The sequence below is a fragment of the Protomyctophum bolini genome (genome assembly GCF_963924005.1).
Source record: "Protomyctophum bolini genome assembly, chromosome: 11".
In the NCBI taxonomy this organism is placed as follows: Eukaryota; Metazoa; Chordata; class Actinopteri; order Myctophiformes; family Myctophidae; genus Protomyctophum; species Protomyctophum bolini.
In genome coordinates, this window is record NC_137872.1 from 37,008,952 (window position 1) to 37,023,401 (window position 14,450).

Genomic DNA, 14,450 nt, shown 5'->3' on the forward strand with positions numbered 1-14,450 from the left:
GCATTAATAACAGCTGGGAACTTGGGGCCTCCCTCCTCAGTCACTATGTTAGCTTTAGCTTCTAACAGTGCTAAGCTAACTACACCAAAACAAAGAAAATATGGAGACAAACGGCCAGGTTTTCCTCCATAAACATATCCCCTGGTTATACTGTATGGCGTGTATGCTACTTCATGTGTCTACGTTAACCCACTTTATGATACTACTGTAGACATGTATATGTGCCCGTCGGCTACTGGCCTACTTGAGAACGATGCAACTTGGGAACCTAATAATACCCGTTGTCAACTTGTCATATTACCCGTTTTAACAGTCTGTCTGTGTCCCACATGGAGATGGAGATCTCTGTATCTGATTCTGCATGTGTCTGAAGAACACCCTGAAGAGGGTAAATTGACTGACTGTGAAAAGGGGACTGGTTAAGTAGGCTATAATCAATTGTCAGGTGTGGGGTTGCCATGGCAATCAATCAATTGGCTGAGGCAGAGGCTGATGAGGCCCACTGGCAGAGCCTGAGCAGAGCCTTTTGTGGTGGTTCTGGAGAACCGTGGGTCCGACCGACTCGATACCGGGCACTGCACTCCCTGTGGGGGTGTGGAACGCGTGTGTCGAATATGAATTCGGTGGGGCAAACGTTCTCACCTGCAACAAGACAGTGAAACACATAAACAATGTCCAGCCTGCAAGCATCATTCACAATGCAAGGCTTCCTGTTGACTGACAGCGCAGCGCTCACACTGGAGTGTATAATGTGCACTGTAATCACACCCGTGTGAAGTGAGGGGCGCTCTTATCCTCATACGTCATCTCATTCTGGCCAATCGCACTTTTGTCTTCAACGTTTGTGTTTACACAAATAACAAATAATAAAAATGGCCATTCAATGTCAATGGCATTCAATGTTTGTGTTTACACAAACCCTCAAAGCTGGACATATTAGGAGGGGCTATAGCGCCCCTCAAAAATAGGGTCAACGTATAGGCTTATCCTACACAAGAACAACACGAGGTATATGCAGTTTCGTTGCATAGAATTTGTCATTTAGTCAACCAAGAACCTATCATCCGTCTAAAAGTAGAATAACATTGTCTACATAACATGCTATCTAAATTATTATTTTTTTTGCCTTTGCCTGCAAAGGCAAGGTCTGCAAGGTCGTCAAGGCTAGGGCAAGTGCTACGGCAACTTGGCAAGTGCTCGTGGAGTCTGAAGAGGTTATATATACGGCTAGTCTTCAGACTATATACGGCGGAAGATTGGGACTGAGTTTGCAGTTCTAATTGCAATGGGTATAGTTCATTCCATGGCATGGAATGAACTACCCATTGCAATTAGAACTGCAAACTCACGCTCCACACGTCCCAAACTCAGAACTCTTCTCCCTTCTGCATGACTCCAAAACTATGGAATGCACTTCCCATTGCAATAAGAACTGCAGACCCAGTGTTCCACCGCAGTCTGAAAACACACCTCTTCAGACTCCATCTTAGCCCACGTACTGTAGCACTTGACCTATAGCCTCGACCTCCTACAGGCGTATGCATAGGCTCAACTTATGTAACTTAAATAGCACATACTGTATAGTACTCCATAGTGTATACACATATTGTTTCCTTAGATAGATATTAGGTTAGGTTCTTAAGCGTATACGTACTTCCCCCCCTTACTCTTCGTTGGTTTTTATTGGGGGGTGGCTCCCGTTCATAGACTGTAACGGTAGCCACGCCCCTCAGAACATACGCGACTTTATGGTATGTTTTTAATAAATGGGACCATAACTTTCCAAAAATAATAATATGACATGAGAAATGAGACTTTACACTAGTGACTGGAAGCAGAAAGTATTCATGACCATGTTTATTAAGGCAATACAGTCTAGGTGAAGTTGGGCCCAAATACATGGGCCTCTATGGAGCTATGGGTTTTTTTGGGCCCAATGACAGCGCCACAACAGGCCATTATATGAACTTTCAGGAAGTCCCGATTCCCTTAGTGGATACACAAAATATCTGTCTGACTGCCCCCCTGATATATATAAACACACTATGGGGGAGGATTTGGATAAGAAACAACAACGTAATAAATAATGGTAGATGTTGGACTTGGATAATAAAAACTAAATCATTGTCTGTACCGTACCGGGCACTCTGCCCGCTGTGGCGCAATGTCCAAATAAACCGTTCAATAAATCGTGACTTGGAGGTGTCGCCCTCACTTAATAAAAGTCCAAATAAAAGTATTTTATTATTATTATTGCTATCCCAGCCTTCACCAGTGCACGTTTCACACTGGCTAAACCGAAACGTCTTTGAGGCATATACAGGCGTTAGATGATCTTTTTTTTGAGTGGTGCAACCACTCCTACAACCAGCAATGTCCGTGTACACCTATGTGGCAGTGGTCATGAGCACGAGTATATGACTTATTAGTACCAGTAGGGGGCGCCAGAAACAGAGAGGGATAGTGCTGTGCCTGCTGCCTGCTAATGAGAGAGAGAGAGAGAGGTGGGGGGGTTTGGTTGCACCACACAGTTCACACAGGTGTGATTTTGTTGTTGTTGAAGAATCTCATCTCTGACTGAATTAGCCAACTTGCCATATACTGTATTTGCTCTGGAGTTTTAAAGCCGCGGGTTCATATGTTGAAGTTTTATTGTCGCCGTCAGGTCAGGGGGTTGAGCTGTGCTTTAATGGTTTCTCTCCAATCCCCCCACAGTATAAAGCCTCCTCCGTATAAACAGCACCGACACTGTCACAGTTTAACGACCACACACACACACACACACACACACATGAGAAAATACAAGGCAACTAAACAAAGGCCAGCAAAGGTCAAGTTCAAACAGAGATTATGTATGACCGCCGCTCTCGGAGACTTTCCTGCTGGCAATATCCCGTTCCCTCTGAGAAAGGTCAGCTAGTGCAATGAATCGGCCGCTGGGCCGCGATCCAAGACCTGCTGTAGTCGGACTATACTAAACAGAAAAGGCATGTTTACGGCTACAGCAATAAATTTAAAAGAAAGTGTAGAGGAGAGTGTTTTTTATATAGACCCACATGAACCCTATAGCGTCCCTATTCCGGGGGGTGAGCGTTAGAGCCGGTATAGAAATAGCAGATGTATACACGGTCGCAATGTGTTGCAACATTGTGAGCTTGGATATATATTTGAGTGGTTATGCCAATTGATTCCAGCCCACACACGTTTCTGTGCTGTCACATATCCTGCTGACTCGCCCGCCATGCAGTGAGGAGGAGGAGCCCCCAACGGGAGGACATATTATAGAGCCTTGACGTCCTACTCCTCCTCCTCCTATACGGTTGAGCAATGCACACGTCATCCTGCCGCCTATACAGCCTCGGTCCCATGCAGGCGCCAAGAGAAAAGCCTGCATGGTCACAATATAAGGCATAAGAGTGCATAGTGCATATTCACCACACTCGTTTCAAACACGGAGAATGTAAACAAGATTTGTAAAGCGTCAACGTCATTTCCCTGAGCGCCGTGAGCGGTATATATACTTCCGCCATAATCCCGTATACTTCCGCCAAATTCCAGCAATGCGCTCTTCAGCCCATGTTGTGCCCATGCAGCGTGCCCATGAACGCCTATACCGCTCGTTCAACGACGTACTGTGAGTGGCCGCAGTGCACTTGTGCAAGGACACAAGGCTGTGATTGGACAGTATACAGCCACTTTGAGTGCATGGCAGTTGGGAGGAAAACGCTCAGTCACACCGAAACATGATTCACGATTCCGTGCCTATATGAGGAGGACGGCCCTGAGTCGGCTCACAGCAGCCTGCAGTTGTCGTAGTAGTCGAGAGGCACTTCCACACTGGCCCAGTGGCCTACAGAAGCGGGGCGTGGTTATAAAGCACGAGCGGTTTAGGCTTAATTGGTATATGTCGTGCCTCACCCTGGGTGCTGCTCAGTGGCTGAACACAGCTGCTCCTAAATGTTGTCAGGAGTGAGGTTTAGATTGAACCCAGGATGCAATTAAGCCACAGTAGACAAGAGTAGATTTAAGAATTTAATAACAGAAAATAGGCAAATCTTACAGTAACAACCAGGCAGGAGAACAGTAGTCCAAACATGCTAATCTACAGAGCAGAATGCAGGCAGAACAGCAGCAGTCCAACCAATACAAGGCTTACTGTGTAGAAAAGGCAGTAAAGCAGGATGTCCAAAAACGCAGAGTCCAAGAACAAGCAAGACCAAACACAAGGGTGACAATTAAGGTATAACCTGTGAGTGTGTGAAATGAGTCCAGTCTTATAGGAGGTGGGTTGATTGGGGAAATGTTCTCAGGTGTGAAAGGCCGGGGCATGGCGCTATGTTGGGCTGATGAGGGAGTGTGAGCAGGTGTGAGACAATTAAGGACTGAGAGAGATGGAATGGAATGTGGGAGTGGCTGAAGTGGGGACACGGTCTGTGGACCGTGTCAAATGTCAAGATGATGGCCCTATAATGTCGAGGATACGTTTCCCCAAAGGGATTAATAGGTATCATAACGTCACTTCACTCACGTGACCGTCTTCAGATCCCGATGGCGTATGAGCCAATTAAAAGCCTGCACAAATCCTTGGTTCTCCTAATATTACAATTATTAGGTGTCATCTTCAGCATGCTAGCTATAACACCCACAAACTATACCACGGGGACAGCTGTTTTCAATCAAGTGCGAGATGAGTGGAGTGAGGAGAGAGTTGCAACACAACTGTGGGCAACTGTGTGCATGGACCTGTATGGACTACTGTCCATTTGGTTCAATTTGTACACTCTCAGAGTTACACACCCCTATACGTGGCCATTTGGAACCCACTCAAGGCCACTTTGAGACCGCCTGTTTCCAGTGAGTTATAACATGCACAATAGCAGCACCCTACCTCTGCTGGAGAAGAATGGAACAGAGCCTGCATGAATTAGTATCATCACCGTGGTGGTGACACCTGTGAAGAAAGTAGGGAAGGGACCTGGAAGTAGGACGAGTTATTTTGCGTGCATAGATCAAATTATTTACAAATCGTCCTCATTCTCGCGCTATGCCAGTCTGCTTTACACGTTGGCCTATATAGATAGCCCTTGAACTGAAGGTTGGGTATAGGCCTATAATCAAAATGTATTTGGCTAAATGTTTTCCCCAAAGACATGACAGAACAGGACAATATGGACCAGGTCAGGCTGGTGCTGACTTGACAAAATAAGCCAATATGGTTTGGCACGTACTCTAAAGGGAGCTGATAATAATATTTATACGTGGCATGTCTACACATACACTAGCAGGTATAGTGTTACTTATATTCCCCGTGTTTTTTTTAACACAGGAAACCGGTAAAACCGGCATAGTAATTATTTTGGTAAAGGTATAGCAGCTGTTAGTGTTCACACAATGACGACCTGCATGCCAACACAAATAAAGGTGTCGTATGACACCTTTATTTGTGTTGGCAGCATTTAAATCACTTTATCCAAACACAGCTCAAGTGGAGTTATAGGAGGTTTTTTGAGCATTAACGTCGATATTTAAAAATGGCTTCTATAAGTCCTGACAGTTTTCTGAAATACCTATGTTTCTGTATCAGTGGTGCTCAATATTTCATGTCAAGGACCCCAAAAAATATCTGTAATTGGCTGCCGATCGACCCCCATCTGAAAATATGATGTTCCAGGGACCAGAAGTAAAAAACGTTCGCTCTGAAAGAATATATATTCAAAAGATTTGCACCACATTTTCACTACTTATAAAAATGGCTAAAGTATAACGTAACACTTAAAACACCAAAAGGGGTTAAAGTGAAGATAGTTGTTTTGCCCGTCACTGATTAGAATGTCATGAAAATACTAAAAAATCACACCTGTGTGAACCAAGTGGTGCAACTCCCCTCTCTCTCTCTCTCTCTCTCTCTCTCTCTCTCTCTCTCTCTCTCTCTCTCTCTCTCATTAGAGACACAGCACTACCCCTCTCTCTGTTTCTGGCGCCCCCTACTGGTATAAATGAGTAACATACTCGTGCTCATAGACACAGGTACACAGGTACACGGACAAAGCTGGATGTAGGAGTGGTTGCACCACTCAAAAAGGATCTGGAGTTGGGAGGTTTGACCAGCAGTTTGAGGATCCAATGCTGCAATGCAGTGTTGTTTTCGTCGACTAAAACAAAGACGAAAAATGTCCGTCGACTATATATTTTTTCACTGACTAAAACTAAATAAAAACGAATCTATGATGACTAAAACTAAGACTAAAGATATTGACAATTTCGTCAACAAATAAAAACGAGACTAAAATGTCTGGGAGGACTAGTGGACAAGAGATCCAGTTTTATGCTAGGTTGCATGCATGAAAATGCTGAATAATCTACAAGCTCAACAACGACGCGTTGTGAGCTTGTAGATCTGCTATGTTCAGCATGCAACCAAAGTGTAAAATCTGCCATTACAACGACGTCAAGGCCTGTCAAAACACATCTTGGTCGACTAAATCAAATGGAGATTTAGTCGAAACAAAATCGTATGACATTTAGTCGACTAAAACTGGACCAAAACATTTCAGGTGACTAAAATGTGACTGAAACTAAATGAAAATGATTCAAAAGACCACGACTAAAACTAAAATATAAAATGTACTGTCAAAAACAACACTAATCCAATGAAGGTTTATAGTCAGAAGCGCTTTTCAATAGGCCTACGTTTCATTGGTTCAATACTTGTAAAAAAAAAACAACACACAGACGTAAAGGACGTGTTCAATAGCACTGATTTATAAAAGTAAATAAAGAAAGTTGAAAAACGGAGCTATAGTTGTTTCTGCCCGACAGCAGTAATAGAATGGATATTGTAGCACAGCCTGTTGCTACTGCACGGTTCCTCTCACTGCAGGACGCAGCTTAAATTGACATTTATTGGCCTCCCACAGACACCCAGTTGAAAATGAACATAAATTCTGTCAGCTATAGCTGCTAACATAAAGTCAGCCCGTGCAGTCGTGCTGGGAACGTTGCCTGCCACACACATAACAGACTTGGTTCAGATGTTCAGTGGCACTTTAACACAGCTCTCTTCAGTCACACAGCCTTGTCTCTGTGTGGGGATAAGACCCATGCACGCCTATACCAGCCAGGTCCAGCACTCTACTACTAAATACAGTATCAGAGACAAACACTAACACCTGCCACTCATGATCAACCCATTTAGACCAGAGGATGATTCTATAAAATGTCTTCTAAACAGTTTTCTAAAAAAAGAAAACTATGTTTCTACGGTATGGTCAGTGGTTCTCAACCTTTTTCATGTCAAGGACCCCCAGAATTATATCTGTATTTGGCCAACCGACCCCCTTCTGAAAAGATGTTGTTCCAGGGACCCCCCCCCCGGCCCCTCAGAAGCAAAGATTTGAGTTAAAAACGTTCTGCAAAGATTTGCACTAGATACATTTTCACGGTTTTTCAAAAATAGCAGACCTACGTATACAAGCTCGTAGCACGGCACTCGGTGCCGCGCTACGAGCTTGTGTAGATCTGCTATTTTTCAACAGCTAAAGTATAACATAATGCTTTTAAACACCAAAAGGGGTGAATTCCCGCAACCAAAATGGGCCTAAACACTTTGCACTGCTCCATGCATGTATGAGCCTCTCCTCTCCGCCCATCTCTCCACCCTAGTCAGCAGAGCTCAAATCACACCTATAGCTCTGGACTAGCTGGTCCATGTATAGCGTCAGCATCAGAACAGCAAAAGCTTTCACGTGAAATGCAATACATTATGAGTAGTAGTATACGCGGTATATAGCTTGTTTTGGTCATTTTGGTCTGCGCTGCGGTTGCCACTGGAGTAAAGGCCATAAGAGGGCACCAAAAACCCCCCCTTGGGCATATTATTATTATTATTTTGGAATTAATGCCTATATTAGATTTTTGTTATCTTGTGTGCAAACTATATAAGTTGCCATTTTGTCCCTGAAGGGGGCGCTAGAAGAAAGGTCATGAGGTAATAACTCAGATGGTTAATAATGAATGTGTTCTGCAGCCATTTCTGTGTCCTGCATGACATCAGAGATGTCTCGTTCACATTAAGTGGGACTATTACTAGAGTCTCGAGAGCAGTGGCCCGGGGACATATACACTCAGACTCATGGCGCTAATGCATAAAGGAACATAATAAAGGAAAGAGTATAACCGCCCCATGGGGAAAGACCAAGGGATCATATATTATATATATATACCAGTATAGGGTTCATCCTTCAGGGAGCCTGAAGAAGATGCACACACACACACTGACATGATGTGAGACCGCAGCTATGATGGGCTCAGTTGGGAACGGCTTTATAAGCTCTGGTCCATATAGCTCCAGGGGCGGCCTTAGGAGTCTGGAGGCCCCGTTTCATGACCAAATGAGGCCCCCATATATATATATACCTAAATAAATATATATACATAAATACAGGCGTATTGACACATAGTTTTGACTGTTCAATATCAACAACACCTCTCCTCATCCTGTCATTCCCCTTGCACAATAAAGTGTCTCCCTGCATGCTGCACATTTCTCCCAGGTTATTAATGAACAGGAAATTGGGTATAACTTTAACATCGCGGGAGAGAGCAAGGCAGCGAGTGGGTGGGTGAGAGAGAGAGAGAGGGCCAAGGGTGGTGGGGGCGGGGGTTGAATGACGTCCGGCGGTCAGTCGTATAGCTCGGAGGCCCCCTTGAGGGTGGAGGCCCGTTTCAATTGAAACGGGTGAAACATAGCAATGGCCTCCTATATGCATAGCTCTAATGCAGTCGCATTTAGAGCTACCGGTATATAAATCGCATAAATAATGCCTCTCCTCTGTAACGAAAATAAAAAATAATGTTTTACCTATATACTCACCATGCAGGACAAATCTTCTCTATGAGGGTTTTCTCTTGGCAATATCGGTAGAGGGCGCAGTGGAGTAACACAAAAAAACGGAATGAAAACAAAATCCCTTTCTGGCCAAAAAGTGCATTTAGTGTGGCAAGGGGGCTCAAAGTGCGTCCACTATAAGGAAAGTATATGCTTTCTAATTACACAATTAACCCGCCTTTGTATTGGTTATAGGAGGTAAAAACCTTATTTTAATTTTCGCTGCAGAGGAGAGGCTGGTCTACATTTCATGCGAGGCAGGAAGCCATTCAGTTTCATAGCCTTAAAGGGACACTTCACCCTTTTTGCAAAAACATATATGTTAATGACGTTAAAAAGCTTTAGAACACTTTCCTGGGGGTCTTTATGTGTGTAATATGTGGTTTTAGATATTTTAGATTGTAGCAGTGAGCCCAGTGTCTCTGATGTCATGGACACTGGGCTCACTTCCTTCCTGGACTACATGTTATCTCAGTAAGACAGATCTCCCCCTATTCACAAGGAGGAGCAGAGCACCAAAGAATTATGGGAATTGTAGTCCAGGAAGGTAGTGAGACCAGTGTCCATGACATCAGAGACACTGTGTCTGTGCTCACTACTACAATCTAAAATAGCTAAAAACCACATATTACACACATAAAGACCCCCAGGAAAGTGTTCTAAAGCTTCTAAACATCATTGACATATATATTTTTGCAAAAAGGGTGAAGTGTCCCTTTAATGCAACGGCAGCAAGAGCAGTACAAGGCTATGGACCAGAGCTATAGGAACGGCTGCATTGGGAACTATGGTTACGGGTATATGTAATGGAGATCCAGTTATCCAGAACTGCCGATCCAAAACGTTACACCCATATATGGGTATAAGCCTATATATGCCCATATATGGCATTGACTGATGACATCAGGGATCTCCATATATGGGGTATATGGGGGGTATTTCACATTTGTCGGGTGCACCTCTCTGACAGGACACACTTAATTTTTTTATAAGACGAGGTGCGTGAAAAAGGCAACATGGCGGCGCCCGTCGTGAAGACGTTCTCCTCGGCGGCTCTGAGGCGGCTACGTCCGCGGCAGGTCCGTCTGCACCACGCGCGCGGCGCAGGCCGGGATGAAATGGCGGAAGGAGCACGGGCTCGCTCTCAACGGCTCCCGCTACGGACCTCTGACGGACCTCCCCGACTGGTCGTTCGCGGACGGGCGCGGACCGGCGCCTCCGATGGCGGGACAGCAGAGGAGGAGGCGAGAGAGCGAGGAGCTGTCCAGGCGCGTCGTCGCGCTGAGCGCGGAGATGGACGGCGGGATCGCGGCGTGCGCCCGGAGACGAGAGGAGGCCGAGCGGGCGGGGGAGCACGGGAGGTCTCTTCGGCTCAAGCCTAAAGGAAGTCTGCTGCTGCGGAAGAAGTCCGAACAGTAGAAGAGGAAACTGTCAATTAAGCAATATTACACAAGAGGGTGTGGTTTAACGTGATCATTGCCACGAGAGTGATGCGGCCAGGAACGAGACGTATAGTCGAGTTCCGCAAGCATCGCTGAAGTGGCAATAATCACGTTAAACCTGCACACCCTCGAGTGTAATATTGCAAATATACAACGGTTACCCTTAGAACTAAGAAAATCGCTGGAAAAAAACGACAGATGTAGTCACTACGACCACAGAAACTAGCTAGCCTATAGCCACCGAGTTTGCTAGCGCTCTGGGAAAACAGATTGAACCGAATTCTTTGTTTTGATTATAGGTGGTGAATGGTGCTGGTTTAATCCATCAGATCTCTTCCTCGACAACAACCTGTGGTATAACGATGAACATTATACTGTGATGGTACTATAAACCTGTCAGGAAGGATCCGAGTCTGACGACGTGCAAACAAACACCAACTGACTGTTTGCCTTGTCGTCATCACTGTTTTGCATTCGTTAATTCTCGACTCATCAGCAGACGATGAGTCATGACAATGTGGGTCTTCCAAAAAGGACAAAGTGAGTGCTGGTGATGTTTTTTTTCTATTTAACATAAAAGGGACAAGGACACACTCAGAGGACTCAGAGATTCAGGGGGCTCCATAAATAGGCATTCAAGGGACACAGGTAGAGACAGAGATCTCTATAGTATGGCCATATATATAAACAGCGGTGATTCTCAACCTTGGATATTTGAGAATTCCCTTTAATCACATTAGAAATACCATCGGTTCCCCCCCCCCCCCCCCCCCCCCCGTTCAATAGACCTAAAAACACGCTGGCTGGGCCAGGCTATACTTCCTCAGAGGCTCGCAGAACTGGTTTGCACTAGTTTGCACTGGCCTCACTGGCCAGTCTTTGACGGCCAAGGGTTTGGAGGACTCACCTGACTGTGGCAGGTGCAGGATAGCGGTTGTATGGAGTGCACTTGACCCCCCCCCCCCCTCCCACTTGACCCCACCCCCACAGGCTGAACCCTGCGGATGAAGTGGGCTCTGCCATAGACAGAGACGAAGAGAGACGGAAGGCCACGACGCGCACAGCGTTGTTATAATGGTGCAGCAGGGTGGCGGAGGGGGTGGCGCAGCGGTGCATTCTGGGAGTCTTTGTTGCTCAGCGGTGGATCTGACTGGAGACGTGAAGCTGTGGAGCGGAGAGGAGAGAGCCGTCACATTATAACAAAGTGACATTATACCGTCAACTCTATTGCAGCTGATAGGAAGAGACTCCTGCTTTAATACAGATATTTCGCTGCAGGTTTCCCAAAGACATTTTGTGTCGCACGTAGCTTGAACACACCCCTCCATATAGGCCGCAAACAGAAGCCTGTGTGCGTGATAAATGCTCTTTGGCCACTCAGAATAGCCAAATGGCATTGTTTACGCCTCCAGGTCTTTAGTTTACTCAAGGTAGCTAATAAGACCTCATGGTACTTAAGACACGCAAAATACAGCCCTCAATGTCCTTTTTTGGGAAACACTGTCAAACACAACAACATAGAAATAGACAACCTATAGACTTCACTAGAGCACCTGTCCTCATTGCGCACGTATAAAGGCCGCCTGCATGAATATACATTTAGAAGCAAACCTGTTTCCCTAAAGCCGCTTTAGCCTATACACACGGTGGCAGTATAGTAAAACCGTTTGCAGCGAAATATGTGATGTGAGTGTTGACTTTCTTCATCTCATTTAAATATAAAAAACGTTGAAATTAAACAAACATGTTTAGGCCTACTTCAGCATCAAATAAATTAAATTGCCGTGTGTGTGTGTGTGTGTGTGTGTGTGTGTGTGTGTGTGTGTGTGTGTGTGTGTGTGTGTGTGCGTGCGTGCGTGCGTGCGTGCGTGCGTGCGTGTGCGTGTTGTGTGTGTGTGTGTATATATATATATGAATCCAAGGCCAACCTTATCCATTAATAAACCTTTGTAGTTTGGACAACGTGCTAAATTAATTAATTAACAGTCTACGCCAATTTTAACATGGAGCTGCATTTCTGCAGTCTGCTAATGATGAGAGGACTCCTGTGTAGGATGATGGATCCCAGGACTATACTTTTTACATTTTTGACACGATGTCGACCAATATCGACGTTCGCCCCCTCTCTCTGCCGGTTCTTAATTTTATGTGACCGAATCCCTGAGCTATACAGCGGAGGCTGAGGTCACAGATGGGGCTAAAGTTGTGACAATTGATGTGTCAGCGGTTCTGATGAAACAAGTCAGTATAGTAGGTGACCTTCCGTGATGGACAAAGTATCACTCTCCCGGTCAAATATTTGCTGAACAACATGAAGTGAACGTTTCTCAGTCAAAGTTGGACCCGCTTTTTTAGTATTCAAAAGTACATGCTTTTAAAAAATAAAGTATTGCAAAGTATACAAAGTACAACGACAATTGACTTAAAGAGGCTAATTCATAAGTAATTCAGCAAAACTCTACTTTTTCGATTCAAGTCAAGTGTGAAAGTATCCAAAAATACAAATACAAAAGTAGTATAGAATTTTCAAGTAATGGCATATTTTATGAATGTCCACCACTTAAGGCTCATTCATAGTCTGGGTTTTCGGTGGTGGGGTGACCACCGAACTACAACATGACGTCACTGAGCCGCGGTGAAGAGCAAACCACCGCCACCGCCCCAGCCCTTCTCTCTGTTTTTACTCACCCACCGCTCAACGTTATTTCAGCTCCGGTGGTCACCTCACCACCGGAGCGGTGGTCACCTCACCACCGGAGCGGTGGTCACCTCACCACCGGAGCGGTGGTCACCCACCTCACCACCGGAGCGGTGGTCACCCACCTCACCACCGGAGCGGTGGTCACCTCACCACCGGAGCGGTGGTCACTTCACCACCGGAGCGGTGGTCGGTCACCCACCTCACCACCGGAGCGGTGGTCACCCACCTCACCACCGGAGCGGTGGTCACCTCACCACCGGAGCGGTGGTCACTTCACCACCGGAGCGGTGGTCACCCACCTCACCACCGGAGTGGTGGTCACCCACCTCACCACCGGAGCGGTGGTCACTTCACCACCGGAGCGGTGGTCACCCACCTCACCACCGGAGTGGTGGTCACCCACCTCACCACCGGAGCGGTGGTCACCTCACCACCGGAGCGGTGGTCACCTCACCACCGGAGCGGTGGTCACCTCACCACCGGAGCGGTGGTCACCTCACCACCGGAGCGGTGGTCACCTCACCACCGAAAATCCAGACTATATGAATGAGCCTTTAGAAAGTGTATTACGTCTCAGGTGGAAACACGCTGCCCCACGCTTGAATCCTGAAACTGTTTCACGATTCAAATTCAAAAGCATACACTTTTGTATGCCTTTTGTGTGACCCTGTGGTTAGTATAAGCGCGGGAATTAATTTACCAAAACACACAAAAAGTTCAAATAAGATAGGACGTTTTTGCCCGACTGCAATGATTTGTGACAATTCACCCTTTGTCCCGCCCGTGGTTCTGCCCCTCTTCGCCCCCTTTGGTTGCAGTTTCGTGGTTGGACAAAAATCCTCTCTCTCCATCCACTACCATTGAAATAACGCGTTTTTCAGTTGCTTCGTATTGACATTCAGTGCATTCAATTCTTATTTTAAACTTGGTGTCAGTAAAAAGGAACATCACAGGTGCAGCATGGTCACTGCAAGGCACATCATGTTTGTTTGTTTTTTGTTTTGTTTTCTCCCAAAAATGATGTTTTAGCTAATTCAACATAAACAAGGTGGAACTAGGGTGGAACAAGGCAGAAAGAGCCTGCTGGTTAGTCAGTCAGGGGGCCAATCAGAAGGCGGCTGACAAATGGTGAATTGACGTGACGGCAGTTTGGAATGGATGGACAGGTCAGGAGGGATAAGGCAGTTCATAAGGCAGTTGAAACCAAAATGGTCCATTTGGTTTCATTTTACGCTTTCAAGAGTTACATTATTGTTAAACATCTGCATTACTTAATTTAGTCTACACAATTATAAGAGAATGTAAAATTATTGTCATTTTAATCAACGTTCCAATACAGCATGGAATTGTGGACAAAATGATAAACCGACAGCAAAATATTCTTTCGTCTCGGGCGTCTGAGAGGCAAGATCTCGTCAAA

The 14,450-nt window shown here is 45.6% G+C and overlaps 1 protein-coding gene across 1 annotated transcript; it reads left to right on the top strand.

Moving 5' to 3' along the window:
• Positions 1-9,674: 9,674 nt before the first annotated feature.
• On the top strand, positions 9,675-10,306 carry LOC308323443 (large ribosomal subunit protein mL52-like; the record flags this gene model as incomplete). Its single annotated transcript, XM_080775174.1, has 2 exons — positions 9,675-9,684; positions 9,948-10,306. 2 exons carry the CDS (start codon positions 9,675-9,677, stop codon positions 10,304-10,306), a joined length of 369 nt encoding a protein of 122 aa, XP_080631300.1.
• Between the last annotated feature and the right edge of the window lie 4,144 nt (positions 10,307-14,450).